This window comes from Oncorhynchus tshawytscha, linkage group LG21 (assembly GCF_018296145.1).
Source record: "Oncorhynchus tshawytscha isolate Ot180627B linkage group LG21, Otsh_v2.0, whole genome shotgun sequence".
In the NCBI taxonomy this organism is placed as follows: domain Eukaryota; kingdom Metazoa; phylum Chordata; class Actinopteri; order Salmoniformes; family Salmonidae; genus Oncorhynchus; species Oncorhynchus tshawytscha.
This window is the reverse complement of record NC_056449.1, coordinates 13,545,185-13,570,204: the sequence shown is the minus strand read 5'-3', so window position 1 is coordinate 13,570,204 and position 25,020 is coordinate 13,545,185. Positions and strand designations below refer to the sequence as shown.

Genomic DNA, 25,020 nt, shown 5'->3' with positions numbered 1-25,020 from the left:
GTGTGGGAGATGCTTCGAATGGGAGGTGGTTGATTTGATGTAATGTTTTTTATTCAACCTTTATTTAACAAGGCAGGTCAGTTAAAAACTCATTCTTATTAACAATGAAGGCCTACCCCAGCCAAACCCTAACAACGCTGGGCCAATTGTGCACTGCCATATGGGACTCCCAATCATGACCGGTTGTGATACAGCCTGGAATTGAACCAGGGTCTGTAAGGACACCTCTAGCACTGAGATGCTGTGCCTTTGACCGCTACGCCACTCGAGAGCCCCAAGTGCTTGCTAATATTCTGCAGCAGTATTGTGACAAATCTTTAAGAAGAGAGGACTATTTTTATGAGAAGTAGGCTTCATTTGTGAATGGGCTAAATAAGTTGCACAGTAATATAGAAACCAACAGTCACCATTGGCACATTTGTATATAACCTGTTGCCTGTGTTGCTAGCTAGGTAGTCTGGTAAATCAGACTGTGATACCAGCTTTCTAAGTTTTTGCAGTGCTTGTTTCAGGCTGTGTTACCAGAAAGCTGGTAGCTGTCTGATTGATCAGCTTACCTAGTTAGCGACACGGGCAACAAGGTCACTGGACATTGGAACTTAAAACATTTTTTTTTGCACTTTGAAGTAACTTTCCCATTACTTTAGAAGAATAGGAACCACCCAAGAAAGCTGTTGCAAACAAGCAGCAGCAAGGTTATCTTACAACTAAAACCTGTCTGTGTCGCTTAGCTACTAGTACATCATGTATTGCACATGAGCTAGCTATCCCATCCAGTTTGGATAAAGTTACACATTCTCACCTTCATTCCAAATGCAGAAACTAATATTGAAATGAATTAAATCCCCAATCTGTACATTACAATCCAGCAGGTTAAATCAACGAAGCCAATAGGATCTCACTCTGCCAACCACCTCGCTTGTTCTGCCAACTATGATTAATTTGCTGCCGTTAGACCAGACAGAATCGGTCGTTTCCATCTTGGGTTAGTTATACAAATACTTGATTATAGCGTCTGCAACAACATGGCCAGCGCCATTGAGGCTATCTCAATTTAAGTCCGTTTTTCTTCTTCCCCCTTCCAATCTCAGGGTGGACACTACCACGGGGCCACTGATTTGCTGGTACTGTTAAACTAACTGTAATTGTAGCAGTGTCACAAGTGTAGAGAGGAGGAGGCAGTCACAGGTATAGAACTACTACATTTATTAAATCGCCATATATAACAGCGGGACGAAACCCAAAGTGCAAAATAATAAAGTTCTCAGGGAATAGTAGGAGAGATTCCTCTCAGGAAAACAAGCAACAGTTACAATGACAGAGGGAGTATATATGCAGTGATAGAGTGGGGATTGGAACCAGGTGTGTGTGTAATGATGACGAGACATGTACGGGGTTGATGAGTGAAGGGCGTTTGTTCACAGCAGGTTTGGCAGCAGCTAGAAGGCCGGCGACGCCGAACTTCTGAGCTGGACAGGAGGGGGAGCCAGAGCGAAGGATGGTGTGACATTCAATAGTAGTAGTGTAGAGCTAGCAGTAGTAGTGGAGAGCTAGCATAGCAAAGGGGGAAAGGAAGAAAACAATCAAGGAAAGGATGCTAGGAAACGAGGAAAGGAAATTTAGCTTGGAAATTATATGAGGAAAGGGAGTCACAAATGTCATCTGTGGAGTCACAAATGTTGTCATATTTAGAAAAACATATTTGACCACTTGTGTTTGCAAAGTATAAAATATGTTTGTAAAAATGTGAAGGCTTAACCAGAAAACCCCTTTTTTTATTTGCTAATCATCATTTGTTTTGAGAGTGGTGATATTTATAAGCGTTTTGTGCATATGGAACATTTCTGGGATCTTTTATTTCAGCTCATGAAACAGGACCAACACTTTACATGTTGCGTTTATATTTTTGTTTACTGTACATAACAACATAATGGTAATCATTTATTTGAATGGTAAATCTCTATTGATAAACTGGGTATATCAACCAAGATATAGCCTAGGCCTATTCATAATTCATGTGAATGCATATTCAATAGTGTTATTGAGCATGTTTTGGCTGATATCATGAGGCTACAGATGACAAACAATCTGTTTTCCTTCCATTTGGGACTTATTTTATTATACTGATCAACGATATTTGCATGAAAAGACACAACCTCTTCTTATACGAAAGCGCACGCTGTCTCGTTAAGAGCTAATGACGTCATTCACACACAGGATGGCGGGATGGAGACAGGTTTTTTGTTTTTACTGTATTTTTTACAGTCTATGCGTGGAACATGGTGTCTGACAGTGAAAGTGATAAGAATTGTAACGGAAGTATATTTCCAGGGTTGGGGTCAATGAGGAGATGGAAGGAAGTAGGTTACAAGTTTGAATCCGATGAAGCTAGCAACAATGAGGGAGACTATGTGTCGAGGAAGATTGGTGTCGAGTTCATAAGAATGAGCTGTACTCCAGTAGCTCTGGAGATGAACTAGAAGAGAAGGAGGATGAATTACCTGAGGTGGCAGGTGTAGTGAAGGTCTCAGAGGAAATGGAATGGTATAAAAAACATGGTTTTCATGGGTTTGATAATATTACATTCAGTCCATTCCATCCATTACACTCCATTTCAACAAACCGAACCTTCAATTATGTTGTGATGCAGTATTCACGACCACAATCTCACAAAACTTGGTTAAAGATGGACTTTATGACAAATGATCCTATTTACACTTGGGAGTCAATTTTGAGACTGAAGAATACTTTTTGGACTCATATAGATGCTACATAGGCTGTTTTCTAAATGAGAAGTTGGTTTTTAGGGGCGGTTGCTGTTTAAAGAGAAAGATGTTGCTAGATAAGATGAGCTATTCATACTTCACTGTGTTTACCATATGCGTGATGTTACCAAATCATTACTTAGAATTAAAGCCAAGCTGGCATTTGACATTAACTCATCGCTTGTCAGAGAGCATGGGAGCAATTATATTTCTCCTGATTCTGGGTCGGTAAATGTTCAGCTTTTTATTTGACCAACATATCATCACTGAGTCTGTTTAAAAGATATATATTATATGTATGTGTGCAGTTCAACCTTTCTTTTGTGTCTTCATTTAGCGCTTCTCAAGGACTATGGTCATGGAGCGCCACAGGAAGGTGGGGCTGAAGCTAAGGGGGTTTTGTTTTATGCTATTTGTGATGATGATGATGAAGACTGAATGTGAAGGTTTTAGACTTAATGTTTGTAAATGATTGTATTGTTAAGTTGATCAGTAATACTCACCTATATCAGCAATTTATACATGGCTCATTTGTTCATTCTCCAGCATTAACCAGACCTTGCTCAAGAACAATAAAACCATCCACTTTAAAGGGGGTCTTTATTCAGAAAATATGTATTTATTTTGACGTAAATATGATCTCTGTCAGAACTTTAAACATGATTTTCCTCTGATGTATAGAGCTTTGAATCAATACTCTTATGGATACCTTGAGTTTGAGAGTGAATCGTATGTAAGCAGGACTAGACAAAACCAGCGCTTTTAAATGACCATGTAACGACATTACGCCTGTCATAACATTATTTTGTATATGTGGTGTCATTTAGATATCGACAAGTGTAGTAACAACTCACTCATCTGTGGGGACAATTCAGCTTGTTTCAACACTATCATGTGCTTTCACCCATGGAATTAGCTGTTAGTAGGTCAAAGGTCAAGGGGGTGGGATGACCTGAAATATTCTGCTTTTACAAAATGTTATGCTGTTTTCAAATGAAACACAATTACCTTGCTCCTGTTAAAGCTTTTAAAATTCATGTATTTTTTAGGTATTACTGTGTGTGTTTCTCTGGGTTTAATGACTACTGGTGGCACTCAACAATGCTTGGGTAAGAATTCTGTGTCTTTAGTATCATCCTTATAATCAGACACTCTCACCCTCATCTCTCCATCTCATCCTCACCACACACTTTCTCTTTCAGACATAGACAAGTGTGTTGGGATCCCAGATATTTGTGGGAAATGGGGAACCTGTCGTAATCAGGGTTGTATCTACCTGTGCACGTGTCCCAATGGATTTAGGAACTCTGGCAACGGACAAACTCCGTGTGTAGGTGAGAGAAACACAATTCTTCTTGAGTCTTCTGACTGTCCCATCCACTGTTGTGTTATTTTGACTGACCCATAATATTCAACTGGTATTTACTCCTTGTGTAACAGGCTTCACTGTTCCTGCTTTACTGTCCCTGGCTCAAACTAATTATCCTCTGATTAACAAACACACAAAACTGTCTGCTTGACAACATATTATCCAGATGCGCCATCGAAAAGGTACCATTTTGGTGAAGAAGGTGGAAACATTTTAAACTCTCTTACACTTGGACTCAACATTATTTAGATATCAACGAGTATATAGACATTCTCCCCGTCTGTGGGGACAATTGAACATGCGTCAACACCGCAGGCTGTTTAAAACTGTGTCTTCCTGGGTTTAGATTAGAGCCTGAGAATATCAGTGGTAAAATGTTTGTGTGTGACGTCCTTTCTTGGCATCCCACACTTTCAACATCTCTCCCTTAATTCCTCATCTCTTTCTTTCTCTCTTCCTCTTTCAGACATTGACGAGTGTAATACAGACGGAGTATGTGGAAATGTGGGCATCTGTCAAAACCTGATTGGCAGTTACTGGTGCCAGTGTCCTGCTGGATTTACTAACTTTGGCAAAAACCAAGCTAAGTGTGTAGGTGAGATACAAGCACCATTCCACTTGTCGTCCATGATGTACTCCTTTATCATGCACAGGTCTGTACATAGTGTACTATAGAAGGGTATTGAGATAACACTGTATGTCTCCTTGTTTTAACTTTAGAGCTTAATTGTGACCAGTATGAAACACAGGCTGGACAGGTAAAGCTTTACTTTAGAATTATTACATTATTAATTGAGAAAAGGGTATTTTTACTTGAACTTGAAATGTGTTATGCATTTTCCCACTAACACACATTCCCCCCCTCCTCCCTCCCAGACTCTACCAGGCCTTGATAGTTTATTGTCTCTGTTGAGAAACAACTGTTTGGTGTTGAGCAACTCTATGTTGCCTGGACCGACAAGACTGCTGCCAACTGGAGATGTGCTTTTTACAGTAAGTCACCACACAGAAACACACATGCAAACGCACACACACACACACAACAAAACCCTCATGTGTCTCTTCTCTAGTTACTGGTTAATACCACTGATGTTGTTCAACTGGGCCTCCAGTCCAATGGTCACCGTAGTAGCAGTGAAGTGACTAAGTTACTGAGGACGATTGAAATCTCTATCAGACTGATCGCTCCACTGCTGACAGAGAACGTGACCAGGATAGAGACCAACCACACAGGTAACACACACACACTGAGCACATATTTACAATGGGGCGGCAGGTAGCCTAACGGACGTTGGAACAGTAACCGGAAGGTTGCTGAATCGAATCCCCGAGCTGACAAGATAAAAATCTGTCATTCTGCCCCTGAGCAAGGCAGTTAACCCATTGTTCCATGGGTGACGAAGACGTGGATGCCGATTTAAGGCAGCTGCCCGCACCTCTCTGATTCAGAGGGGTTGGGTTAAATGCGGAAGACACAATTCAGTTGAACACATTCAGTTGGACCACTGACTAGGTATCACGCTTTCCAATTTACTTACCACTTCACAGGTACTGCAATCTGAGCACCATACTGACCATAAACGGAGCACTAACGAGCACATTACATTGTGTCAACTTAAAATATAATTAATGCAATACTGTGTTCTTTCAGTAATGGTGATTTCTGCTCTGTGTTGATTTTGTCAATATGTTGAAAAACAGAGGTTGAGATTATGGTGAGGAGAGACAAGACTCCACCTGAAGGACCAGTCAGCCTGACCAATGAGAACACACAACTTGACACCACCTGGGAGACGGTGGTTGGAGATGACCAGAATTACCCAGGTAGCCACAGTCCTACAGTACCAATCATCTGCTTCAAATATTATTAAAGGCACACATTGAGATATTGTGAGTTGTATATGTTTTTGAATCAGGCCTTATGTTTTCTTGTATTGTTTTTTTGTGTGCAGGGTTTGCGTATGTCGTTCTGCTCAACTATAGGAATCTGGATAGTCTGAAGGACAACACTTCTCATCAGAGCCAGCAGCTCATGTCCAGTGCTGCGACAGTTTCCGTTAGCAACTCCAACACAACATACCTGCCCCAACAGGTATGTTTTTCATTGATATATTTTCCATTAAGTCACATTTTTTCCTGAATTTACTGAGTCTAAATGGAATTGACCCCAACCCATATACACTGTGTCCTAGTCCAGTGATGTTGACCCCACCTGTGTTTATTGGTCGGGGGTGTGAACCGGGGGTGTGGTCTGGGAGGGGTTGCACCTTAGTGATGTCAAACTCCAACCAGACTGTGTGCTCCTGCAACCATCTCAGCACATTCGCTGTGCTGAACGAATTACAACAGGTAAAGTTGATGAGAACACTAACCAGTTTTCCATCCAACCTTTTTATGTGAGTAAAGTACATGTCATGACAGGCCTGATGAAAACTTTCTAAATGTCAAGAAAACAAAATAATCTAGACAAGGTGGGATTGTGTCGGTAAAAAGAATTATGCAAGACATGTCGGTGGAAACGCTTTTAAGGCCAAATATTGATATAATAACCATGATATGGAAGTAAACTTGGAGTCACGCTATGACGTGTGGTCCTCCCACTATGACTTGTCGGGAAAGCATGCAGTTTATTAGGCAACAGACTAAGTATGTTTATGTTGAACTTCACAGGGTGGTGAATGTGCATGGTGATGAGCTTGATGCTGGTTTCAAATAGCGCTGTGGGCTTAAGCGCTCGTGACAATACCGGAGTGGGCACATTTGCTATAAAGCGCAAAATAATTATTGTGAGAAAACCCTCAGTAGAGTCGAAAAAGCCATGTAAACCCATTTAACTTGTATTTTTTATTCGGTACATGGACATTTTACCGCAAAGGGTATTTTTATCTGCACTATGTCATCAAGTACAGCCTTTTATCCGCAACAAGTCAATGTGATGGAAACACCTCTCTGGTGGGAAAATGCACATATTGTTTTAATGCTGATTTTAGAGTATTCCCATGTAAATCTGTTGCCAAATGGATGGAAACTTACTGTAGCTAGTGTAGCACATCTGAAGAGGGAGAAAATATATTCCCAGATATCTGTGTCAGAGACTATCTTTGGCTCATCTTCAAATGTTCATGTTTTAAACTACTAAATGTAATTGTTTGATTCATTTGTGACATTATTTAGGGGAGTTTGATACTTGTTGAGTGCTTAAGTTAAGTGCTGTTGTTTGATATGTTCATACTGTCTAGATGGTGTGTGTCTGATGCTTGTTATTCCTCTTCGGCAGGGAAGCGGGCAGCTGTCGTTGGTGATGTGGGTGGGTGTTTTTGTGGCACTGACCTGTGTGTTCCTGTCCCTGATCACCACCCTGTGGTGTCGCTTTGTCAGCCGCAAACGCCGTGGAGGACACCGGCAGCAACAGGATGTACAGCTACATAGAAAATAAGACATGGATTTGAACTATTTGTGTTCTAAGAAAAGCTTTACTTGGAATTAATTTGTAACATTGTCTCTTGGCTTGCAAGGACATCCACATGCCAGCAATTCTTTATTTAAGTAGTATGAAAATGTATCAAACAAACAAAAATATAAGAACACAACTTTATGTTAATAGATATACAATATCTCATGTGTAGAACTCTTATCAGTTCTGGAGTGTAACAGATGAGCTCTTATCTCTATGGCAACATACATAAGTCATTTCAGTCTCATAAACATGGTTTGTAATTTGTAGAGATGAGAATACAATGCTGCATTTGTCCAGTATTATGCCACTTGGTTGTTGTTGTAACTGAGTTATTTTAAGTGAAAGTAATATTTTTCCTGTTAATCGACCTACTCTTTGAGCTAACATAAATCTATATAATGTAGCCTTTCAATGTATTAGGATGCTTCGACTGTGGAAGGAGATTTCTTCAGGAAAATTATTGATTTCATGGATAAATAGTCCCACCACCACTTCAAGAAAAACCCAGAAACGCTCTTCATTTGTGTAATCACAAAGACACACTAAATGTTAAGCATTGAAACCCCTTTCCTGTCAATGCTGATAGAGCAAGTGAGAATGTGAAAGTTAAAGGAAATGCTGATAGAGAAAGTGAGAATGTGAAAGTTATGGGAAATGCTGATAGAGCAAGTGAGAATGTGAAAGTTAAGGGAAATGCTGATTGAGCAAGTGAGAATGTGAAAGTTATGGGAAATGCTGATAGAGCAAGTGAGAATGTGAAAGTTATGGGAAATGCTGATAGAGCAAGTGAGAATGTGAAAGTTACGGGAAATGCTGATAGAGCAAGTGAGAATGTGAAAGTTACGGGAAATGCTGATAGAGCAAGTGAGAATGTGAAAGTTATGGGAAATGCTGATAGAGCAAGTGAGAATGTGAAAGTTACTGCTGATAGAGCAAGTGAGAATGTGAAAGTTATGGGAAATGCTGATAGAGCAAGTGAGAATGTGAAAGTTATGGGAAATGCTGATAGAGCAAGTGAGAATGTGAAAGTTAAGGGAAATGCTGATAGAGCAAGTGAGAATGTGAAAGTTAAGGGAAATGCTGATAGAGCAAGTGAGAATGTGAAAGTTACGGGAAATGCTGATAGAGCAAGTGAGAATGTGAAAGTTATGGGAAATGCTGATAGAGCAAGTGAGAATGTGAAAGTTAAGGGAAATGCTGATAGAGCAAGTGAGAATGTGAAAGTTACGGGAAATGCTGATAGAGCAAGTGAGAATGTGAAAGTTACGGGAAATGCTGATAGAGCAAGTGAGAATGTGAAAGTTAAGGGAAATGCTGATAGAGCAAGTGAGAATGTGAAAGTTAAGGGAAATGCTGATAGAGCAAGTGAGAATGTGAAAGTTACGGGAAATGCTGATAGAGCAAGTGAGAATGTGAAAGTTACGGAAATGCTGCTGCAGTAACTTGTAAAATTAGCATAAAGGTCAGACATCTTCAAAAGAAATCAAGAGCAAGACATTTTGTAAAGAAAAGAAAAAGATAAGTAGCCTTGCTTCAGAGTGAAATATGGATTCTAAGTCTGCTTTTGGTAAGGCAGCTGGTTTATGTGGCCCTGTTGATAAGAGTCTATACTGTGCATGTTGGTGTTTTAGATCAATGTGTCCTCTTATGTCTGATCTTGGAGATAGACTCTCTACACTAGAGTCTAATTCAGGGATGGAACTCCTGGACGTGGTCTACGAAAAACTAGACAAATTAACCTGATATGAATTGCGATGCAAATGGTCTTCTCATGCCACACAGTCAGTTCCTCTTTGTTTTCTACTTAAAATAATACTCTGTTGCTAGTTCTGGGGAAATATTTTACATCCCTGCACTCGCATTAACATCTGCTAACCATGTGTATGTGACAAATAAAATTTGATTTGATTTGATTTGATTTAACCACATCCGTGAGGTCTCCAAATTGTTCTTTAGAACTAAAAGTCAAGCTGACATGTACCATTAACTCACCAGCTGTCAGAGGTCATGGAAGCCATTCTATTTCTACTGAATGTGGGTCGGTCAATTTTCTACTTTTTATTTGACCAACACATCATCATTGAAATGTCCTTGTTTTTGAAAGAAAAGCACATTTTTCGGCCATTAAAATAACATCAAATTGATCAGTAATACATTGTAGACATTGTTCATGTTGTAAAAGACTATTGTAGCTGGAAACGGCTTATTTTTAATGGAATATCAACATAGGCGTATAGAGGCACATTATCAGCAACCACCATTCCTGTGTTACAATGGCACGTTGTGTTAGCTAATCCAGGTTTATAATTTTAAAAGGCTAATTGTTCAATTTCTCACATGGAATAGCCTTAATTTCTCAGAACAAGAATAGACTGACAAGTTTCAGAAGAAAGTTCTTTGTTTCTGCTCATTTTCAGCCTGTAATCGAACCCACAAATGTTGACGCTCCAGAAACACAACTAGTCTAATGGCGGCCAGTTTTATTGCTTCTTTAATCAGTACAACAGTTTTCAGCTGTGTTAACATACTTGCAAAAGAAACGACAGTCCATCATTACTTTAAGACATGAAGGTCAGTCAATGTGGAACATTTCTAGAACTTTGAAAGTTTCTTCAAGTGCAGTCGCAAAAACCATCAAGCACTATCATGAAACTGGCTCAGAGTTACCTCTGCTGCAGAGGATAAGTTCATTAGAGTTACCACCCTCAGAAATTGCAGCCCGAATAAATGCTTCAGAGAGTTCAAGTAACAGACACATCTCAACATTAACTGTTCAGAGGAGACTGCATGAATCAGGCCTTCATGGTCGAATTGCTGCAAAGAAACCACTACTAAAGGACACCAATAAGAGGAAGAGACTTGCTTGGGCCAAGAAACACGAGCAATGGTAATTAGACAGGTGAAAATCTGTCCTTTGGTCTGATGAGTCCAAATTTGAGATTTATGGTTCCAACCACCGTGGCTTTGTGAGACGCAGAGCAGGTGAACGGATGATCTCCACATGTGTCGTTCCCACCGTGAAGCATGGAGGAGGAGGTATGATGGTGTGGAAGTGCTTTGCTGGTGACACTGTCAGTGATTTATGTAGAATTCAAGGCACACTTAAACAGCATGGCTACCACAGCATTCTGCAGCAATACGCCATCCCATCTGGTATGTGCTTAGTGGGACTATCATTTGTTTTTCAACAGGACAATGACCCAAAAACAAACCTCCAGGCTGTGTAAGGGCTATTTGACCAAGAAGGAGAGGGATGGAGTGCTGCATCACATGACCTGGCCTCCACAATCACCTGACCTCAACCCAATTGAGATGGTTTAGGATGAGTTGGACCGTAGAGTGAAGGAAAGCAGTCAACAAGTGGTCAGCATATGTGGGAACTCCAAGACTGCCAGAAAAGCATTCCCGGTAAAGCTGGTTGAGAGAATGCCAAGAGTATGCAAAGCTGTCATCGAGGCAAATGGTGGCTACTTTATAATGTCCAGAATTAAACAGACCCTGTTTAGGAACGTTCAACACTATGTACTGTTTAGTAGTGGGATGTTTTTTCGGAAGATAATCTAGTATTTCTAAATTCACCTCTCATCTCCCTCATGTAGATATAATGAGTGCTTAAATGAGAAGAACATCTGTAGGCTATTCAACTTGTATCAACACCGTTGAAAGCTATTACTGTCAATGCTATTCTGTCTTCAGATCGCTTGGCTTTGAATCATGTGGTGGTCAATATAATCTTATTGAAAGTGTGACTGTGTTAACGTGTGAGGGATTTATCACCCTCTCTTTGTCAAAAAACAATCTTTAATCTTTCCATCTCCACTACTTTTCCCTTTACCACTCCCATTCTCCATCAGACATAGATGAGTGTGTTGAGAACCAACATTTTTGTGGGGAATGGGGAATCGATCTCAATCAGCTTGGCAGCTACCTGTGCAAGTGTCACACAGGATTCAGTCGCTATGGCAACAGACAAACTCAGTGTGCAGGTGAGAGACACATTTCTTCTTGGGTGCTGTTGTATTGGGTTTACCTTTTACCTTTTGTCTGGCTTCCATGTACAGGCTGACTACTGAACCCCCATAACATTCCTTGTCAAGTTTTATTTACCCAGGCCAAAACCTGAATGGCAGTTACTGGTGCCAGTGTCCTGCTGGATTTACTAACTTTAGCAAAAACCAAATTAAGTGTGTAGGTGAGAGTCAAGCACCATTCCACCTGTTGTCCATGATGTACTCCTTTATCATGCACAGCTATGTACATTGTGTACTGTAGAAGGGTATTGAGATAATATGTCTCCATGTTTTAACTTTAGAGCTTAATTGTGACCAGTATGAAACACAGGCTGGACAGGTAAAGCTTTACTTTAGAATTATTACATTATTAATTGAGAAAAGGGTATTTTTACTTGATCTTGAAATGTGTTATGCATTTTCCCACTAATGCACATTCCCCCCCCTCCCCCTCCCTCCCAGACTCTACCAGGCCTTGATAGTTTATTGTCTGTGTTGAGAAACAACTGTTTGGTGTTGAGCAACTCTACGTTGCCTGGACCTACAAGATCGCTGCCATCTGGAGATATTCTTTTGACAGTAAGTCACCACACAGAAACACACATGCAAACGCACACACACACTAGCGGTCGATCGATTTTTCGGAATGGCCGATTAATCAGGCCGATTTCAAGTTTTCATAACAATCGGAAATCGGTATTTTTGGACACCGATTTTTTTACACCTTTATTTATCCGTTATTTAACTAGGCAAGTCAGTTAAGAACACATTGTTATTTTCAATGACGGCCTAGGAACGGTGGGTTAACTGCCTTGTTCAGGGGCAGAACGACAGATTTTTACCTTGTCAGCTCGGGGATTCAATCTTGCAACCTTACAGTTAACTAGTCCAATGCTCTAACCACCTGATTACATTGCACTCCACGAGGAGACTGCGTGTTACACGAATGCAGTAAGAATCCACGGTAAGTTGCTAGCTAGCATTAAACTTATCTTATAAAAAACAATCAATCGATCATAATCACTAGTTAACTACACATGGTTGATGATATTACTAGTTTATCTAGCGTGTCCTGCGTTCCATATAATCGATGTGGTGCGTATTCGCGAAAAAGGACTGTCTTGCTCCAATGTGTACCTAACCATAAACATCAATGCCTTTCTTAAAATCAATACACAAGTATATATTTTTAAACCCGCATATGTAGTTAATATTGCCTGCTAACCTGGCTCGTTGCGAAGTCTGTGAAGACTATTTCTTCCTAACAAAGACAGCCAACTTCGCCAAACGGGGGATGATTTAACAAAAGCGCATTTGCAAAAAAAGCACAATCGTTGCACGACTGTACCTAACCATAAACATCAATGCCTTTCTAAAAATCAATACACAGAAGTATACATTTTTAAACCTGCATATTTAGCTAAAAGAAATCCAGGTTAGCAGGCAATATTAACCAGGTGAAATTGTGTCACTTCTCTTGCGTTCATTACACGCAGAGTCAGTGTATATGCAACAGTTTGGGCCGCCTAATTTGCCAGAATTTTACTTAATTATGACATAACATTGAAGGTTGTGGAATGTAACAGGAATATTTACACTGATGGATGCCACCCGTTAGATAAAATACGGAACGGTTCTGTAGTTCACTGAAAGAATTAAACGTCTTGTTTTCGACATGATAGTTCCCGGATTCGACCATATTAATGACCTAAGGCTCGTATTTCTGTGTGTTATGTTATAATTAAGTCTATGATTTGATAGAGCAGTCTGACTGAGCGGTGGTAGGCACCAGCAGGCTCGTAAGCATTCATTCAAACAGCACTTTAGTGCGTTTTGCCAGCAGCTCGTCGCTGTGCTTCAAGCATTGAGCTGTTTATGACTTCAAGCCTAACAACTCCCGAGATTAGGCTGGTGTAACCAATGTGAAATGGCTAGCTAGTTAGCAGGGTGCACGCTAATAGCGTTTCAAACGTCTCTCGCTCTGAGACTTGGAGTAGTTGTTTCCCTTTCTCTGCATGGGTAACGCTGCTTCGAGGGTGGCTGTTGTCGATGTGTTCCTGGTTCGAGCCCGAGAAGGGATGAGGAGAGGGACTTAAGCTATACTGTTACACTGGCAATACTAAAGTGCCTATAAGAACATCCAATAGTCAAAGGTATATGAAATACAAATCGTATAGAGAGAAATTGTCCTATAATTCCTATAATAACTACAACCTAAAACTTCTTACCTGGGAAAATTGAATACTCCTGTTAAAATAAACCACCAACTTTCATATGTTCTCATGTTTTGAGCAAGGAACTTAAAAGTTACCTTTTTTACATGGCACATATTGCACTTTTACTTTCTTCTCCAACACTTTATTTAAACCAAATTGAACATGTTTCATTTTTTTTAGGCTAAATTGATTTTATTGATGTATTATATTTAAGTTAAAATAAGTGTTCATTCAGTATTGTTGTAATTGTCATTATTACAAATACATGTTTGTTTTTTAAATCGGCCGATTAATCAGTATCGGCCTTTTTGGCCCTCCAATAATCGGTATCGGTATTGAAAAATTATAATCGGTCGACCTCTAACGCACACGTACAAAACCCTTATGTCGCTCTTCTCTTGTTACTGGTTAATACCACTGATGTTGTTCAACTGGGCCTCCAGTCCAATGGTCACCGTAGTAGCAGTGAAGTGACTAAGTTACTGAGAACGATTGAAATCTCTATCAGACTGATCGCTCCACTGTTGACAGAGAACGTGACCAGGATAGAGACCAACCACACAGGTAATATAAACACACCGAGCACATGCTGACCACATATTTACAATGGGTCAGCAGGTAGCCTAGTGGTGAGAATGTTGAACCAGGAACCGGAAGTTTGCTGGATCCAATCCCGAGCTGACAAGGTAAAAATCTGTCATTCTGCCCCTGAGCAAGGCAGTTAAACCATTGTTCCATGGGCGAGAAAGACGTGGATGTTTAAGGCAACTGCCCACACCTCTCTGATTCAGAGGGGTTGGGTTAAATGTGGAAGACACAATTCAGTTCACAAGAGCCAGCAGCTCATGTCCAGTGCCGCAATGGTGTCCGTTAGCAACTCCAACACAACATACCTGCCACAACAGGTTCATCTCACCTTCAATCACCTGCAGGTAACACTTGTCTCTAATTAATAGTCTATGACTGTCAGTAAAATATGTTTATATGTTTTTCATTGACATGTTTTACATTAAGTCACATTTTTTCCTAAATTGACTGAGTGGTAATGGAATTGACCCCAACACATATACACTGTGTCCTAGTCCAGTGATGTTGACCCCACCTGTGTTTATTGGTCAGATGAGAATGGACCGGGGTGTGGTCTGGGCGGGGTTGCACCTTAGTGATTTCGAACTCCACCCACACTGTGTGCTCCTGCAACCATCTCAGCACATTCGCTCTGCTGAAGGGAATCCATCAGGGACAGGTAAAGAGAACACTAACCTGTTTTCCATCTCACCTTTTTATGTGAGTAAAGTACATGTCGTTTAAAAAATGTCATGACAGGCCTGATGGAAACAGAAAATGTTTCGGAAAACTTTCTAATTGTCAAGAAAACAAAATACGCTAGACAAGGTGGGATCTTTTTGTGTCTGTAAAAATATGTATGCAAGAAATGTCAGTGGAAACGTTTTTAAGGCCAAATATTGATATAATAACCATGATATGGAAGTAAACTTGGAGACACGCTATGATGTGTGGTCCTCCCACTATGACTTGTCGGGAAAGCATGTAGTTTATTAGGCAACAGACTAAGTATGTTAATGTTGAACTTCACAGGGTGGTGAATGAGTGATGAGTTTGATACTGCTTTCAAATAGCGCTGTGGGCTTAAGGGCACGTGACAAAACTGGAGTGCGCACACTTGCTATATAAAGCTTTTTTGTTTGTTGAGAAAACCATCAGTAGTATTGAAAATGCCATGTAAACCCATGTAACTTTATTTTTTATTCAGTACATGTTAATTTAACCGCAAAGGGTATTTTATGTGCACTATGTCATCACGTACAGGCTTTTATTTGTAACAAATAATTTTGATGGAAACACCTCTCTGGTGGGAAAATGAAAATGTTGTTTTAATGCAGATTTTAGAGTATTCCTATGTACATCTTTCGCAAATTGGCTGGAAACCTAGCTAGTGTAGCACATCTGATGGGGGTGAAAACATATTCCAGGATATCTGTGTCAGAGACTTCCTTTGGTTCCTCTGGAAAAGTTAATGTTTTAAACTGCTAAATGTGTTTGATGCATTTGTCACATTATTTAGGGGAGTTTGATGCTTGTTGAGTGCTTGAGTGCTGCTGTTGTGTTTGATATGTTCATACTGTCTAGATGGTGTGTGTCTGATGCTTGTTATTCCTCTTCGGCAGGGAAGCGGGCAGCTGTCGTTGGTGATGTGGGTGGGTGTTTTTGTGGCACTGACCTGTGTGTTCCTGTCCCTGATCACCACCCTGTGGTGTCGCTTTGTCAGCCGCAAACGCCGTGGAGGACACCGGCTGCAACAGGATGTACAGCTACAGTGCCTTGCGAAAGTATTCGGCCCCCTTTGAACTTTGCGACCTTTTGCCACATTTCAGGTTTCAAACATAAAGATATAAAACTGTATTTTTGTGAAGAATCAACAACAAGTGGGACACAATCATGAAGTGGAACAACATTTATTGGATATTTCAAACTTTAACAAATCAAAAACTGAAAAATTGGGCGTGCAAAATTATTCAGCCCCTTTACGCAAAGTTCAAGGGGGCCGAATACTTTCGCAAGGCACTGTACATAGAAAATAAGACATGGATTTGAACTATTTGTGTTCTAAGAAAAGCTTTACTTGGAATTAATTTGAAAATATTGTCTCTTGGCTTGCAAGGACTAGGCCGACAGAATTTGTATTTATTTAAGTAGTTTAAAAATGTACCAAACAAACAAAAACACAACTTTTTATTAATAGATATACAATTTTTCATCTATAGAAATCAGTTCTGGACTGTAATAGATGAGCTCTCATCTCTATGGCAACATAAGTAATTTCAGTCTCATAAACATGGTTTGTAATTTGTAGAGATGAGAATAGTGGTAAATCCACTCAACGCTGCATTTGTCCAGTATTTTTTTTAAATTGTACCTTTATTTAACTAGGCAAGTCAGCCTAGGAACTGTGGGTCAACTGCCTGTTCAGGGGCAGAACGACAGATTTGTACCTTGTCAGCTCGGGGATTTGAACTTGCAACCTTTCGGTTACAAGTCCAACACTGTAACCACTAGGCTACTCTGCTGCCTCTTTTTAAAATTGTTATTTTATGCCACTTGGTTGTTGTTGTAACTAACTTATTTGAAGTGAAAGTGATATTTTTCCTGTTTATTTTACAGTGCTTGAAAAGGTATTTAAATCCACAAATCATCTTGCTATTATATCCTTCATTCTGACATAAATGTCTAAATATGAGCTGTCCGTTTTGTAAAAAAAATAAAGCACTACATCATACTGAAAGTACAATGAATTTGATAATTGCTCACCCAAGACAGTTTTTTTTTGCCTCTCATTAGGTTAGGCCTTTATAACTGCCCACATGGTGTAAACATTTCCAAACGGACTTAAAGGCCCAGTGCAGTCAAGAACATGATTTCCTGAGTTTTATGTATATTTAAACACTTTGAGGTTGGAATAAGACTGTGAAATTGTGGACATTATGATAATGCCTTTTTAGTGTAAGAGCTGTTTGAAAATGTCAGCCTGTTTAGGTAGGATGGAGTTTTGGCTTGCTGGTGACATCACCAGGCAGTAAATTAGTCAATAGACCAATAAGAAAGAGCGTTCCAAACCTGGGCTGTAATCATAAAATCCCCCATCCCCCCAAAAATAAGCTTTTTGGTTTTAGTTGAAGGTTAGGCAGGCATATGGTTAGCCGTGTGTTTAAGTTTAGGGTTAGGATTCAAATGAAATTTGAATTAAGGAGAGACATTTTAGAAATAAGCTGTGGCTGTAGTAACTAGTGACGAGTGCACAGAGAGAAATAGCTTTGTCAAGAAAACTTAGCGTTTTGTGTCAGCCAGGCTAGATAAATGTATGTCTGCCCTGAAACTTACCGTTGATCATCATGAAGGAACATAGTGTGAGTGATATTAATATTGTAAATCTAATGTCTCCCACCATTTGATCATAGTTGCTTCTTCATTTTCCAACAGGCTGTTTATCACACAAATGCATTTGCCATCATTATCATGACTTTGACATCTCTCATTCTCAATAGCTCTTGAAACTTCTCTCTTCATTGGTTAATCGACCTACCTTTTGAGCTAACATAAATCTAGATAATGTAGCCTTTCAATATATTGGGATGCTTCGGCTATGGAAGGAGAATTCGTCAGGAAAATTATTGATTTCATGGACAAATAGTCCCACCACCACTTCAAGAAAAACCCAGAAACGCTCTTCATTTGTGTAATCACAAAGACACACTAAATGTTAAGCATTGAAACCCCTTTCCCGTCAATGCTGATAGAGCAAGTGAGAATGTGAAAGTTATGGGAAATGCTGATAGAGCAAGTGAGAATGTGAAAGTTATGGGAAATGCTGATAGAGCAATGTGAGTTAATGTGAAGAGAGAAATGCTGATAGAGCAAGTGAGAATGTGAAAGTTATGGGAAATGCTGATAGAGCAAGTGAGAATGTGAAAATGTTATGAGAATGTGAAATGGAAATGCTGATAGAGCAAGTGAGAATGTGAAAGTTATGGGAAATGCTGATAGAGCAAGTGAGAATGTGAAAGTTATGGGAAATGCTGATAGAGCAAGTGAGAATGTGAGAATGTGAAAGTTATGAAAGCTTAGAGCAAGTGAGGAAATGCTGATAGAGCAAGTGAGAATGTGAAAGTTATGGGAAATGCTGATAGAGCAAGTGAGAATGTGAAAAGTGAGAATGTGAAAGTTATGGGAAATGCTGATAGAGCAAGTGAGAATGTGAAAGTTATGGGAAATGCTGAAATGAGAATGTGAAAGTTATGGAAATGCTGATAGAGCAAGTGAGAATGTGAAAGTTATGGGAAATGCTGATAGAGCAAGTGAGAATGGGAAATGCTGATAGAAAGTTAAAGTTATGGGAAATGCTGATAGAGCAAGTGAGAATGTGAAAGTTATGGGAAATGCTGATAGAGCAAGTGAGAATGTGAAAGTTATGGGAAATGCTGATAGAGCAAGTGAGAATGTGAAAGTTATGGGAAATGCTGATAGAGCAAGTGAGAATGTGAAAGTTATGGGAAATGCTGATAGAGCAAGTGAGAATGTGAAAGTTATGGGAAATGCTGAGAATGTGAGAGAGCAAGTGAGAATGTGAAAGTTATGGGAAATGCTGATAGAGCAAGTGAGAATGTGAAAGTTATGGGAAATGCTGATAGAGCAAGTGAGAATGTGAAAGTGCTGATAGAGCAAGTGAGAATGCTGATAGAGCAAGTGAGAATGTGAAAGTTATGGGAAATGCTGATAGAGCAAGTGAGAATGTGAAAGTTATGGGAAATGCTGATAGAGCAAGTGAGAATGTGAAAGTTATGGGAAATGCTGATAGAGCAAGTGAGAATGTGAAAGTTATGGGAAATGCTGATAGAGCAAGTGAGAATGTGAAAGTTATGGGAAATGCTGATAGAGCAAGTGAGAATGTGAAAGTTATGGGAAATGCTGATAGAGCAAGTGAGAATGTGAAAGTTATGGGAAATGCTGATAGAGCAAGTGAGAATGAAAATGCTGATAGAGCAAGTGAGAATGTGAAAGTTATGGGAAATGCTGATAGAGCAAGTGAGAATGTGAAAGTTATGGGAAATGCTGATAGAGCAAGTGAGAATGTGAAAGTTATGGGAAATGCTGATAGAGCAAGTGAGAATGTGAAAGTTATGGGAAATGCTGATAGAGCAAGTGAGAATGTGAAAGTTATGGGAAATGCTGATAGAGCAAGTGAGAATGTGAAAGTTATGGGAAATGCTGATAGAGCAAGTGAGAATGTGAAAGTTATGGGAAATGCTGATAGAGCAAGTGAGAATGTGAAAGTTATGGGAAATGCTGATAGAGCAAGAATGAGAATGAGAAATGTTATGGGAAATGCTGATAGAGCAAGTGAGAATGTGAAAGTTATGGGAAATGCTGATAGAGCAAGTGAGAATGTGAAAGTTATGGGAAATGCTGATAGAAATGCAAGTGAGAATGTGAAAGTTATGGGAAATGCTGATAGAGCAAGTGAGAATGTGAAAGTTATGGGAAATGCTGATAGAGCAAGTGAGAATGTGAAAGTTATGGGAAAGCTGATAGAGCAAGTGAGAATGTGAAAGTTATGGGAAATGCTGATAGAGCAAGTGAGAATGTGAAAGTTATGGGAAATGCTGATAGAGCAAGTGAGAATGTGAAGAGTTATGGGAAATGCTGATAGAGCAAGTGAGAATGTGAAAGTTATGGGAAATGCTGATAGAGCAAGTGAGAATGTGAAAGTTATGGGAAATGCTGATAGAGCAAGTGAGAATGTGAAAGTTATGGGAAATGCTGATAGAGCAAGTGAGAATGAAAGTTATGGGAAATGCTGATAGTTATGGGAAAATGCTGATAGAGCAAGTGAGAATGTGAAAGTTATGGAAATGCTGATAGAGCAAGTGAGAATGTGAAAGTTATGGGAAATGCTGATAGAGCAAGTGAGAATGTGAAAGTTATGGGAAATGCTGATAGAGCAAGTGAGAATGTGAAAGTTATGGGAAATGCTGATAGAGCAAGTGAGAATGTGAAAGTTATGGGAAATGCTGATAGAGCAAGTGAGAATGTGAAAGTTATGGGAAATGCTGATAGAGCAAGTGAGAATGTGAAATTATGGGAAATGCTGATAGAGCAAGTGAGAATGTGAAAGTTATGTGAATGTGAAGTTATGGGAAATGCTGATAGAGCAAGTGAGAATGTGAAAGTTATGGGAAATGCTGATAGAGCAAGTGAGAATGTGAAAGTTATGGGAAATGCTGATAGAGCAAGTGAGAATGTGAAAGTTATGGGAAATGCTGATAGAGCAAGTGAGAATGTGAAAGTTATGGGAAATGCTGATAGAGCAAGTGAGAATGTGAAAGTTATAGGGAAATGCTGATAGAGCAAGTGAGAATGTGAAAGTTATGGGAAATGCTGATAGAGCAAGTGAGAATGTGAAAGTTATGGGAAATGCTGATAGAGCAAGTGAGAATGTGAAAGTTATGGGAAATGCTGATAGAGCAAGTGAGAATGTGAAGAGTTATGGGAAATGCTGATAGAGCAAGTGAGAATGTGAAAGTTATGGGAAATGCTGATAGAGCAAGTGAGAAGAATGTGAAAGTTATGGGAAATGCTGATAGAGCAAGTGAGAATGTGAAAGTTATGGAAATGCTGATAGAGCAAGTGAGAAAGTTATGGGAAATGCTGATAGAGCAAGTGAGAATGTGAAATTATGGGAAATGCTGATAGAGCAAGTGAGAATGTGAAAGTTATGGGAAATGCTGATAGAGCAAGTGAGAATGTGAAAGTTATGGGAAATGCTGATAGAGCAAGTGAGAATGTGAAAGTTATGGAAATGCTGATAGAGCAAGTGAGAATGTGAAAGTTATGGGAAATGCTGATAGAGCAAGTGAGAATGTGAAAGTTATGGGAAATGCTGATAGAGCAAGTGAGAATGTGAAAGTTATGGGAAATGCTGATAGAGCAAGTGAGAATGTGAGAGGGAAATGCTGAGAGATGTGAGAATGTGAAAGTTATGGGAAATGCTGATAGAGCAAGTGAGAATGTGAAAGTTATGGGAAATGCTGATAGAGCAAGTGAGAATGAAAGTTATGGGAAATGCTGATAGAGCAAGTGAGAATGTGAAAGTTATGGGAAATGCTGATAGAGCAAGTGAGAATGTGAAAGTTATGGGAAATGCTGATAGAGCAAGTGAGAATGTGAAAGTTATGGGAAATGCTGATAGAGCAAGTGAGAATGTGAAAGTTATGGAAATGCTGATAGAGCAAGTGAGAATGTGAAAGTGCTGATAGAGCAAGTGAGAATGTGAAAGTTATGGGAAATGCTGATAGAAATGCTGATAGAGCAAGTGAGAATGTGAAAGTTATGGGAAATGCTGATAGAGCAAGTGAGAATGTGAAAGTTATGGGAAATGCTGATAGAGCAAGTGAGAATGTGAAAGTTATGGGAAATGAAAGTGAGAATGTGAAAGTTATGGGAAATGCTGATAGAGCAAGTGAGAATGTGAAAGTTATGGGAAATGCTGATAGAGCAAGTGAGAATGTGAAAGTTATGGGAAATGCTGATAGAGCAAGTGAGAATGTGAAAGTTATGGGAAATGCTGATAGAGCAAGTGAGAATGTGAAAGTTATGGGAAATGCTGATAGAGCAAGTGAGAATGTGAAAGTTATGGGAAATGCTGATAGAGCAAGTGAGAATGTGAAAGTTATAGAGGAAATGTGAAAGTTATGGGAAATGCTGATAGAGCAAGTGAGAATGTGAAAGTTATGGGAAATGCTGATAGAGCAAGTGAGAATGTGAAAGTTATGGAAATGCTGATAGAGCAAGTGAGAATGTGAAAGTTATGGGAAATGCTGATAGAGCAAGTGAGAATGTGAAAGTTAAAATGCTGATAGAGCAAGTGAGAATGTGAAAGTTATGGGAAATGCTGATAGAGCAAGTGAGAATGTGAAAGTTATGGAATGTGAAATGCTGATAGAGCAAGTGAGAATGTGAAAGTTATGGGAAATGCTGATAGAGCAAGTGAGAATGTGAAAGTTATGGGAAATGCTGATAGAGCAAGTGAGAATGTGAAAGTTATGGGAAATGCTGATAGAGCAAGTGAGAATGTGAAAGTTATGGGAAATGCTGATAGAGCAAGTGAGAATGTGAAAGTTATGGGAAATGCTGATAGAGCAAGTGAGAATGTGAAAGTTATGGGAAATGCTGATAGAGCAAGTGAGAATGTGAGATGGGAAATGCTGATAGAGCAAGTGAGAATGTGAAAGTTATGGGAAATGCTGATAGAGCAAGTGAGAATGTGAAAGTTATGGGAAATGCTGATAGAGCAAGTGAGAATGTGAAAGTTATGGAAATGCTGATAGAGCAAGTGAGAATGTGAAAGTTATGGGAAATGCTGATAGAGCAAGTGAGAATGTGAAAGTTATGGGAAATGCTGATAGAGCAAGTGAGAATGTGAAAGTTATGGGAAATGCTGATAGAGCAAGTGAGAATGTGAAAGTTATGGGAAATGCTGATAGAGCAAGTGAGAATGTGAAAGTTATGGGAAATGCTGATAGAGCAAGTGAGAATGTGAAAGTTATGGGAAATGCTGATAGAGCAAGTGAGAATGTGAAAGTTATGGGAAATGCTGATAGAGCAAGTGAGAATGAAAGTTATGGGAAATGCTGATAGAGCAAGTGAGAATGTGGGAAAGTTATGGGAAATGCTGATAGAGCAAGTGAGAATGTGAAAGTTATGAAAGTGATAGAGCAAGTGAGAATGAAAAATGCTGATAGAGCAAGTGAGAATGTGAAAGTTATGGGAAATGCTGATAGAGCAAGTGAGAATGTGAAAGTTATGGGAAATGCTGATAGAGCAAGTGAGAATGTGAAAGTTATGGGAAATGCTGATATGAGAATGTGAAAGTTATGGGAAATGCTGATAGAGCAAGTGAGAATGTGAAAGTTATGGGAAATGCTGATAGAGCAAGTGAGAATGTGAAAGTTATGGGAAATGCTGATAGAGCAAGTGAGAATGTGAAAGTTATGGGAAATGCTGATAGAGCAAGTGAGAATGTGAAAGTTATGGGAAATGCTGATAGAGCAAGTGAGAATGTGAAAGTTATGGGAAATGCTGATAGAGCAAGTGAGAATGTGAAAGTTATGGGAAATGCTGATAGAGCAAGTGAGAATGTGAAAGTTATGGGAAATGCTGATAGAGCAAGTGAGAATGTGAAAGTTATGGAAATGCTGATAGAGCAAGTGAGAATGTGAAAGTTATGGGAAATGCTGATAGAGCAAGTGAGAATGTGAAAGTTATGGGAAATGCTGATAGAGCAAGTGAGAATGTGAAAGTTATGGGAAATGCTGATAGAAAGTGAGAATGTGAAAGTTATGGGAAATGCTGATAGAGCAAGTGAGAATGTGAAAGTTATGGGAAATGCTGATAGAGCAAGTGAGAATGTGAAAGTTATGGGAAATGCTGATAGAGCAAGTGAGAATGTGAGTTATGGGAAATGCTGATAGAGCAAGTGAGAATGTGAAAGTTATGGGAAATGCTGATAGAGCAAGTGAGAATGTGAAAGTTATGGGAAATGCTGATAGAGCAAGTGAGAATGTGAAAGTTATGGGAAATGCTGATAGAGCAAGTGAGAATGTGAAAGTTATGGGAAATGCTGATAGAGCAAGTGAGAATGTGAAAGTTATGGGAAATGCTGATAGAGCAAGTGAGAATGTGAAAGTTATGGGAAATGCTGATAGAGCAAGTGAGAATGTGAAAGTTATGGGAAATGCTGATAGAGCAAGTGAGAATGTGATGGGAAATGTGATATGGGAAAGTTATGGGAAATGCTGATAGAGCAAGTGAGAATGTGAAAGTTATGGGAAATGCTGATAGAGCAAGTGAGAATGTGAAAGTTATGGGAAATGCTGATAGAGCAAGTGAGAATGTGAAAGTTATGGAAATGCTGATAGAGCAAGTGAGAATGTGAAAGTTATGGGAAATGATAGAGCTGATAGAGCAAGTGAGAATGTGAAAGTTATGGGAAATGCTGATAGAGCAAGTGAGAATGTGAAAGTTATGGGAAATGCTGATAGAGCAAGTGAGAATGTGAAAGTTATGGGAAATGCTGATAGAGCAAGTGAGAATGTGAAAGTTATGGGAAATGCTGATAGAGCAAGTGAGAATGTGAAAGTTATGGGAAATGCTGATAGAGCAAGTGAGAATGTGAAAGTTATGGGAAATGCTGATAGAGCAAGTGAGAATGTGAAAAATGCTGATATGAGAATGAAATTATGGAAATGCTGATAGAGCAAGTGAGAATGTGAAAGTTATGGGAAATGCTGATAGAGCAAGTGAGAATGTGAAAGTTATGGGAAATGCTGATAGAGCAAGTGAGAATGTGAAAGTTATGGAAATGCTGATAGAGCAAGTGAGAATGTGAAAGTTATGAAAGTTATGGAAATGCTGATAGAGCAAGTGAGAATGTGAAAGTTATGGGAAATGCTGATAGAGCAAGTGAGAATGTGAAAGTTATGGGAAATGCTGATAGAGCAAGTGAGAATGTGAAAGTTATGGGAAATGCTGATAGAGCAAGTGAGAATGTGAAAGTTATGGGAAATGCTGATAGAGCAAGTGAGAATGTGAAAGTTATGGGAAATGCTGATAGAGCAAGTGAGAATGT

At 39.4% G+C, this 25,020-nt stretch overlaps 1 protein-coding gene across 3 annotated transcripts in view; it reads left to right on the top strand.

Annotated features, from left to right (window-relative positions):
- The first annotated feature begins 2,928 nt into the window (after positions 1-2,928).
- LOC112220643 (adhesion G protein-coupled receptor E5-like) overlaps positions 2,929-25,020 on the top strand; it is a 30,445-nt gene continuing 8,353 nt past the window's right edge. The window contains exons 1-12 of one of the 3 annotated variants that reach the window (XR_006079561.1): positions 2,929-2,989; positions 3,103-3,141; positions 3,815-3,874; positions 3,968-4,099; positions 4,601-4,729; positions 4,855-4,892; positions 5,011-5,127; positions 5,205-5,367; positions 5,836-5,958; positions 6,087-6,226; positions 6,327-6,483; positions 7,412-7,537. Coding sequence is in view for 1 of the 3 variants with exons in the window: in XM_042303109.1 (XP_042159043.1) it covers positions 2,959-2,989; positions 3,103-3,141; positions 3,815-3,874; positions 3,968-4,099; positions 4,601-4,729; positions 4,855-4,892; positions 5,011-5,127; positions 5,205-5,367; positions 5,836-5,958; positions 6,087-6,226; positions 7,412-7,570 (1,131 nt within the window). In the remaining 2 variants the exon portion in view is untranslated. Of the gene's footprint in view, positions 2,990-3,102; positions 3,142-3,814; positions 3,875-3,967; positions 4,100-4,600; positions 4,730-4,854; positions 4,893-5,010; positions 5,128-5,204; positions 5,368-5,835; positions 5,959-6,086; positions 6,227-6,326; positions 6,484-7,411; positions 7,671-25,020 lie in introns of those variants that run through there. The other 2 variants (XR_006079560.1, XM_042303109.1) reach the window with 2 other exon arrangements.